Genomic DNA, 9,687 nt, shown 5'->3' on the forward strand with positions numbered 1-9,687 from the left:
TATGCGCAATACATTCACCAAGAGCAATTTCATATATATAAAGACAAATGAATCATCATAACTAAAACAGTAATTATACTTCGTTACTAAAACGTCTACTGACGTTTATGTCAAAAGACTACGTCTTTGTGTAAAACCATCTTTTCGGTGCTAACCGCACCACAGATACTACGTACTAGAACATAGCAAAATCAGATAAAATAATGTTAAGAGTGTCATTCTCGAGTAGATGTGGTTCTTTCACCCTTATTATGTCATGCAATGTAGGCGTACATATCTTTGCAAAATATATGGGCATGCGAATGCATTTGGTTTTCACATGAATACAAATACAGTAACATAGTTCCTGTCTGTCGATTACCTGACAGACGGCAATACGCAGTGAAAATCAATCAATAATTTCTTATGAGACAGACACTAATAACTATAATAAAAGAAAAATAGCGTGGAAACAAGTGAATGCACAAAAACATTAGAAAATAAAATCGTTGTGAGAGGAATTCCTCACACCCTCCCCCACCAAAAAATTCATACAACACATGTATAGTGTCCTTATAACGCTCCTTCTCGAATCAACTTTCTTTGTTCGTCGGCCTTAGCAGCAGTTCTTCTCATAGGCCGACGATCAGACATCACTTCACTTGTAGAGGCGGGGAAGCTGTTGAGGTCGTAGGGTCATCCTCCGCAACACTCTCTAGGGCGCCTCTCCATGGTGATCGGGGTGTTATGAGCTTCCATTCTAAATTCTGATCCGTCAGATAATTTCTTACTTCGGGTTCTTCGCTGATATCAGAAACTTATTGGCTGCAATGAAGTTTGGCGCATTATCACTTATTAAAACTTTCGGAAGTCCGTGTCTTGCCGCGAATTGTCTAAAAACAAAGAGGAATTCTTGTGCATTCATGGATTTGCACACATATAGGCAACCGCTCTTGACGTAGCGCATGTAAACGACAAGACATACGCCTCCTCGTTCTCAGCTTCATTTTCAGACACATTAATGTTTCCCGTATAGTCGACGCCAACACAGGAAAAAGGGACTTGATGTTTAACTCGTTCGGGTGGTAATGGGGGAAATCCAGGCAGACTTAGAGGTTGATTTTGTGCTTTCTTACACAATAAGCACTCTTTCAGGATCTTCTTAACGGACTGTCTCATTTTTCCAGCCCAAAACTGTTGTCTCAATATAACCACAAGTGTATTCGTGTTGCAGTGCAAGTTGAGTATGTGATAATGAGACACTATAAGTTGCCATAAGGGGTGTCGGCTGGCGACGTATACTGGATGCTTAGCGAATTCTGGCAATTCTGCATTATGAAGTCTTCCTTGGCACCGAATGACACCACTTTCATCAACATAAAGTCCTAATTGTCTGATAAGATTCCTTAACTCAGAGGGAACACTAGAACTGGTTTGTAACCCATTAGTCAACGCATAATATAGCGTTGGAAAAGCTTGACGCTGCATGATTCTGATTAAAACAAGTAAATTGTTACTTTCCCTGAATTTATCAGGAAATACTCTTCTCCCAAACAAGATCAATCTACCTACAATCCTTAATGCGTGTTTCAATGAGGAGAACTCAGAACATTTAAATACAAGTACGTCATCATCAGGGTTTCTCAAAACTGGTTCTACAATAATTTCATTTACATCAACAGACTCGATGTAAACTACATCCTCTTGTTCTGGAAACTTATTTTTGTCAATAATCCAGGTCGGGCCATGAAACCACAAACCTGACTTACTCAAAAGAGACATTGAAATACCTCGCGTAACTAAATCAGCAGGATTATCCTCGCTCTTGACATATAACAACCTGATGTTATGACTGGACTTCAAGTCCTTGATTTCCTTTACTCTGTTGATTACAAACACTTCTTTAGATCTTTCATAAGATACCCAACTCAAAGCTACTTGGGAGTCACTCCAAACTGTACAATCTGAAAATTTATCCCCAAAAATCTCTAGCAAATGAACAGCTAGGCGCATGCCTATAGTCAAAGCAAGTAATTCTTGACGGGGAATAGTGAGTGAGGGGCTCGGAGCTACTCGAGACTTACTAATTAGCAAGTGACTTGTGTGCTTACTGCTAACAACAAATGCAAAGGCTCCATAAGCCACATGAGAGGCATCAACAAATACATGTAAGCGACAAGTTCCCTCATTAAAACAAGACCTAGGGACCTTGATCTCCTCAATAGAACCGAGTTGGTTTAACAATTCATCGAACTCTTTCTTTAAATCCATCATCAGTTCGTCATCCCAGTCAGTTTTCAGTTCCCACAATTTCTTCACAAATTGATTGTTACGGGCGTTAATATTCCCAAAGGATCAAAGATGGTTGAAAGGAGAGACACAACCTTTCTCTTAGTCAAAGTACAAACATTTCCTAGATTATTCAAATATGTAACAATCTGAGACGGCATCTTTACACTCAATGAGTCATTACAGGTATCCCACAAGAGACCGAGTAGTTTTACTGCATTCAAGTTGACAGTATCTGGGGTATGTTTATCATTAAATGTACTCAAATTGCTAGCCCATTCTCCCAAAGGCATATTAGCTTCCAACATAATTTGGTTTACCTTATTACTCTCGAGTTCTAAATCTTCACATTTCTCATAAGTTTTCATAAAGTTATCCACATAAAAGGACTTCTTTACTGAACTGGCAATGGGATCTGAATGGTTTTGCAAATGATACTGTATTGTCTGATTCAGCAGAAAAGGTGAACTAGTAGCTCCAAACAATAAAACCTTAAATCTGAAAGCCTTGACATGCTTAATATCTCTATCATCAAACCATAAGAATCTTGTGAAATCTCTGTGATTTTCATTAATTCCTATTCTAAGGAAAGCTTTACTTATGTCTGCTACTACAGCATATTTGTTCTGACGAAATTCCAGCAGCATATCTGTCAATTTCGTCGCCAGATTAGGTCCCGCATGTAAACAATCATTGAGGGACTTTGCATGGTGTGACTCCTTACTACTTGCATTGAAAACTATCCTAATTGGAGTCGTAGCAGATTCCTTGAAAACTGGGTGGTGAGGTAAATAATGATTAATGCCATCAACTGGATCAAAGGAGTTATCTTCTAACTTTACCTCCTCAATAAATCCTAACTTAACATACTCATCTAAAACAGACTGATATTGATCAAACATGACTGGTTTAGACTGAAAGGTTCTCTTAAGTGAATATAATTGACCTAAGGCTTTTCTATAACCCGTAGGGGGTCTGGCATCGCTCTTAAATGGCAAATCAATCGTATATTTGTTATCAGTCTTTACAATAGTCTCATTGAAATGTTCGATCGCTGCTTGATCGTTATAGGATCGTGCATCCTTCCCGATGCCGATCGTATCTAATGACCACAGTCTAGAAATATCCTCACCGTCAAGAGGATTTACAGAAGCAGTGACTCTCGAGCAAACTATACTCTGTGTACTTATTACAGATCTTACATTTTCATCATCACTGATAACATTACAAGCCAATTGGGTGGGTATAGGACCAAAAATAACAGCACCGGCGGTGCTACCAAGCAAACATACATCATCATATTTATCGTGACAATACACAAATGCATTATAATAATCAGCACAAATAATCAAACCTATATCACTGAGGGTATCTGATTCAATATTCTTATCTGCCAGTTTAACACCTCGTTCCTGCAATCTCAGATACACGTTGTGTAGACCAGGTGTGTGTATGGAAGTGTTAACATGATTACAAACAACAGCATTAAATTTGATATGTTTAGTACCTGCTCGAACCATTACTCTTACTACATCAAACATTTTAGTTTCAACATTGTCTCCAAACGGAATTAATGTAAGTTCCACTTGCTTTATGGGCACTAAGTTCAATTTCTCAACAACATCTGGGTTAATGAACGTTCTTTGAGATCCGCTGTCTAAAAAGGCTCGAACCGGGATCCGATTCCCATCATTATTCAAAAGAAGGGTGGCTGTCGGTAACGCTGTCGGTCGAAGAGATGCGACATTTTTCACAGTTACTTGATTACTGTTAACATTATTCTGAGAATTACTCTGATTACTCGTGGCAGCTGATTTCTGACTAGTACTGAAACTAGGCTGCGATTGAGCTGTTTCTATAGTCTTATTATCTGCTCTACTATGACCTGATTTGGTGCTAGAAGGTTGCTGAGACGAATTTACATTAACGCTCGTAGAATTAGGTAATAGTCTAGCACATAAGAATGTATGATGTTTACCATTACAGTTAAAACAATATGTCTTACTCTTACTGTTACATTCCAATAAACGATGACCCTTTCTTAAACAACCAAAGCATAGTTGTAATTCATTGATACGAGCTCTTTTAGTCTCTAAAGTATTGTATTTCGTGCAGACCTTACCGCTGTGTTCGCCTTGACAAAAACAACAAGAAAAAGTTATTTTCTTAGGAGTATTTCTAACATTAGTTCTGAAAGCACTACTAGGCGAATTAGCTTGACGCTCGTTTTTCGAACTCGTGTTACGATCCTTGCCACTCTTAACTGGGTTGGACGGTGATGGCGCGGGGTTATGCATATTACTTCTACCTAAACGCTCAATCAATTTCTCAACGCCCTTTCTCAATTGATCTACACTGAGTTCACAAGTATCATATCTCTGTTACAAGGCTTGCAATGTTTCCTTTGGTAAACACCGCTTGATAATTGCTTTCTCATTAGAGTCGCCGCTCGTAGTACCTGGTAAAGCGTCTAACTGATGGACGATGCTATTCCATTTCATAAGGAAATCCATCAGTTGCTCTGCATCATGCTCAGGGTGCGGTAAACTTAATAGCCGATTTCTTAAGTTCTCTTCTAATTTACCAACGTTGGAAAAACGAGTTTTCAGTAAGCTTATTGCTGCAGTATAATTAGCTGGAGTTATAGCTAAACCCTCAACGGTTTCGCGTGCTTTACCCTTAAGATAACTATTCAGCATAGTAAACTTGATGACATCATTCATGTCCTGCCTATCATGAATAACTGCTTTAAAAACAGTCCAAAAAGGATACCACTGCTCAATTTTGCCATCAGAAGTAGGTATCGTAATTTGAGGCAACTTAGGTTGTGGAATACTAGGGGTAGCAGGTACCGCAGGTGTCGGATTAACAGGGGCGGGCGCGGGTGTGGGTGCTGCTAACCGATCGGTGAGTTTGGAGATTTCGTTGTCCGCGCTAGAGAGGTAACCGTTAGTCCTCGTTATAGCATTTACTAATTCACGACCCTTAATCTCCTTATAGTATTCAGAAGCGGCTGTCTGTAGTGAATCAGCTGCTTTCTGAAGGGACCCTAAACGCAGCTTAATTACTGCTGTAGACAACTGTTCAACACGTTTTACCTCATTCAAACGTCGTTCGAGTTCACTTATAGCAGCCTCATACAAAATGAGTGCATTACTACAATTGTCTGCATCCATGGTGAAAATTTTAAGGCAAAATCACCTTACAAAACATACAAAGTTGACAATAACAATTAAAATATAAATCTCAATAATATAGAAGTAACAACACTTCCTTGAAAAACACTGATACACAGAAAAACATTCAAGTTAACAATCTGTGTTCTACAAAAATAATTCTGGTCAATACCGTATTACAAAACTCTTATTCAAAAGTCAAATTGCAATGAGACGGAAGAATACACATCGTCTCGTTACATCTCAATACTTATATGTGAACCACATCTACCTTCAAAAAAGGAGAATGACACTCACCTAGTTGTCGACCTTTTATCTTTGGTTGCCGAGTGTGTGTGTGTGTAGTTGTTCAAAAAACTATGTGCCAGCATAAAATGACTTTAACTAAGGGAAAGGGGCTGTAAACAATCCAACAACAAACGATGGTGATATAGAATGATCTGATTCCAAGTTACAAAGTCCAAAATAATGTGTTCAATATCCAGAATAACCAATTCGGACGTGTTTAAACATCCGGTTCGAAGGACCAAGAAGGGAGAGAAGCTGTGGCGAAAAAGATGGACTTATAGTGGACTGTATTATATGCTTAACGTTGTTACTTGGTCAAAAACCGCTAAAAGCCTTACGTAACAACTCCACAAAACTCCCTTTGCGGTTTCTAAATTACGGGGAGATATCTCTCAACCCAATTCATTATTAACGAGGATAACACACCAATATCATTAATGAATAGTAGCACAATTAAGTACTTTCACTTACTGAGCAGTCCTTGTAGACATGAACTCAGATCATAAATTGCTATACGAGATACGACGAGAGGTACGCGCCTCTCTCTCTCTCTCTCTCTCTCTCTCTCTCTCTCTCTCTCTCTCTCTCTCTCTCTCAAAATGTTGCGAGTACTCACCGGTTGATTTTCAGACCTTAGAGGACCGCTGTGTTATCTCGTTTCTAAAAGTTATTTACATAACCTTAAAATATGAACACAATAAAGGTTTATCAGATCAATTCATATTCACCATCCACAAAACTGAAACATAGGAAAAATGAAATAAAATCGAAGGATATTGAAACGCATTTGATAAATGTAAAGTTAAAACTAATTTTAATAACTAAAAGTTAAACATATCAAAGAGTAATAACATATAAATGACAAATGAAATTAATCACTCAAGGGGAATTGTAAATCAATGGTACTCAAATGAAACAAATTACGACAAAATTCAAAGAATCAGGGCAATCGCCCTTTTTAAATCCACACACACATCACTACACAACACTAGATAACAGGTCAGCTCAAAAGTTGAGCCAAGAAGCTGTTCGTTCCGAACTTCCGTCCTGCATTCGGGTTTTGTTGGGGAAAAGAGACAAGTTATTCAATTACCACGAATGTAGAACTGACGTACAAGGTTTTCATGAACATAAAAAACTTTGCAATAATTATCAAGTTCGTTGTCAAAAATAAATTCCAAATATAATAGTGTGCAACTTCAACATATTTATTAAATGTAGTGAATTAATTGGTGGTGTGTGTCAATACAATTTTGGGCGATATCACGCCCATACAGTGTACTACGCACATACGCATACACACCCCTAGAGGGGCAGGCAAAGGATCGTTCAGAGGGGCGAACTACTACCCTTCGTCCCTTCCTTTCCCCTCCCGATCTTTTGACCTCTCCTAATGGCTTCTCTGGCGAGAGGCACAAACAAGACCCAATGACACCAACTCTTACCATACGTAATATGCGCAATACATTCACCAAGAGCAATTTCATATATATAAAGACAAATGAATCATCATAACTAAAACAGTAATTATACTTCGTTACTAAAACGTCTACTGACGTTTATGTCAAAAGACTACGTCTTTGTGTAAAACCATCTTTTCGGTGCTAACCGCACCACAGATACTACGTACTAGAACATAGCAAAATCAGATAAAATAATGTTAAGAGTGTCATTCTCGAGTAGATGTGGTTCTTTCACCCTTATTATGTCATGCAATGTAGGCGTACATATCTTTGCAAAATATATGGGCATGCGAATGCATTTGGTTTTCACATGAATACAAATACAGTAACATAGTTCCTGTCTGTCGATTACCTGACAGACGGCAATACGCAGTGAAAATCAATCAATAATTTCTTATGAGACAGACACTAATAACTATAATAAAAGAAAAATAGCGTGGAAACAAGTGAATGCACAAAAACATTAGAAAATAAAATCGTTGTGAGAGGAATTCCTCACAGTTTTGTTTACAGGGAAGAACGAATTAGAACGATTGGCCTTCGGCAACCTTATGAAGAAAATGAAAGTGATATTGTTGGAAAATTCCTATTTAAAGAAGAACTTAATGAAATAAGAAAACAGACATTAAACAAGACGTGGAAAAAAAGAGAGAGAAAAAACAATTAAAAAGCTTAACAAATAAAAATAACTCGTACGATTAAGACGCGTCGTTGTAAAGGCATTGCCTCGACCCATAACCAGCCAACTAACAAACTGAAGTATGGACGTCTAAGGCGACTACATTTAACGACGATTTTGAGATAGGACAATCTGAAATCATAAGAGGTTATTTTGTAGCTATTAGAGTAAAGCGTTTTGTATAAAAATGATAAACAGTATCAATGGAGGGGGAGCATGGATATTGTTTGAACGAATTTGGAATGAGCCTGATAAGATTTAGATAAATTCATGATTCATTCCATACCTTCACTGTTAACACATACGATATTAACAAACTATTATTCCTTCACAAATAAAAGTTAGCATGACTGATCTTTGTACCTCTGATGTGACTTTGCAGGGGAGTACATTAGCTAGTAGTAGGCGGGATGTGCCTTTGAAACGGCTCTCTTGCTTGTTTTATTCCTCCTTTGTTTAGAAATTCATTCCTATTTTCCATTTCCCCCCTCAGTAGATTTACAAATAAGAGTATATTAGCTATCGATTCCTCTTTATTTTCCTGATATGGCTGCTGCACAACACAATATTTCTAATCTCACTGTATGCTAGGCGGTAAGAAATGTTCTAAATTTTAATTTCTTTCCTCAGCACAAACATTTTGTATCCTCAACTTTTATCCTATTTCTATCATTTAATCCTATTGTACCTAGTCTGGCACTGCTGATCAGCATTGTTTTTTCTTCTCTTATGTTTTATTTGTATTTTCTGTAAAATTAATGTTGACTTTTCATTCATTTCTTTCTGCCATGTTTTTCTGTCCCAGTTGTTTATTATTTCTTTTAACTGTTTACCTTTAACTGCTTCAATTTTACTTAAGTTCGTGTTTAGTTCTTTCATATATTCTTTTTGTTATTTGTTTGTATGGTGTTTTTACGTTGCATGGAACCAGTAGTTATTCAGCAACGGGACCAACGGCTTTACGTGACTTCCGAACCACGTCGAGAGTGAACTTCTATCACCAGAAATACACATATCTAACCCCTCAGTGGAATGCCCGAGAATCGAACTCGCGGCCACCTTGGTGGCAGACCAGCACCATACTGACCAAGCCACTGAGGTGCTGGCAATCTTGTTTTCCCTATGAAACTTGCTTAATTTTTATTTGTGGCCTTTGAATGGAACTTTATACTTTTCAATTCAGTTCTGTTTCAGTTTCACCTCCTAATGCCACACGAAAAACTGGCTAGGGGGTCTTACCGCTCCCACAGAAAGAGGACCTGTTTTTTAAACTCTTTTGCATTTTGAAAAATACAGTCATTATACATTATTGTGGCCTTTTTATTAATGTGTCGAAAGCTCCCTGTTTTTTAAACTTTTTTGTATTTTGAAAAAATACAGTCTCATTATGCATTATTGTGACCATTATTTTAATGTGTGTTTGTTTAAACTTTTTTGTATTTTGGAAAATACAGTCTCATTATACATTACTGTGGCCTTTTTTTAAAGTGTCGAAAGCTCCCTGTTTTTTAAACTTGTTTGTATTTTGAAAAAAGACAGTCTCATTAATCATTATACATTTTTGTGGCCTTTTTTTTTTAGTGTGTTTGTTTAAACTTTTGTATTTTGAAAAATACAGTCAAATTATACATTATTGTGGCGTTTTTTTTATAGTGTGTGTGTATGTTTATTTCTCGTGCTAGGTCTTCAGAAGATTCTGAGAGACGACAGCTAAATGGACTCACTTTTACCTCACAAACAAATTTTAGCGGCACAAAAACATTTCTGTTCTGAAAGAGTTTTTCTCGCATACTGATGAAGCGACTTTTTTTCT

General features: G+C 37.4%; 1 protein-coding gene across 1 annotated transcript; it reads right to left on the reverse strand.

Moving 5' to 3' along the window:
• Positions 1-900: 900 nt before the first annotated feature.
• Positions 901-2,250, reverse strand: LOC135210414 (uncharacterized). Its single transcript, XM_064243316.1, has one exon. It carries the CDS (start codon positions 2,248-2,250, stop codon positions 901-903), a length of 1,350 nt encoding a protein of 449 aa, XP_064099386.1.
• Between the last annotated feature and the right edge of the window lie 7,437 nt (positions 2,251-9,687).

This window comes from Macrobrachium nipponense, chromosome 39 (genome assembly GCF_015104395.2).
Source record: "Macrobrachium nipponense isolate FS-2020 chromosome 39, ASM1510439v2, whole genome shotgun sequence".
NCBI lineage: Eukaryota > Metazoa > Arthropoda > Malacostraca > Decapoda > Palaemonidae > Macrobrachium > Macrobrachium nipponense.

Bases quoted from the DNA above. Each gene is read 5' to 3' on its own strand.
- LOC135210414 (XM_064243316.1), bottom strand. From the start codon at position 2,250: ATGGATTTAAAGAAAGAGTTCGATGAATTGTTAAACCAACTCGGTTCT.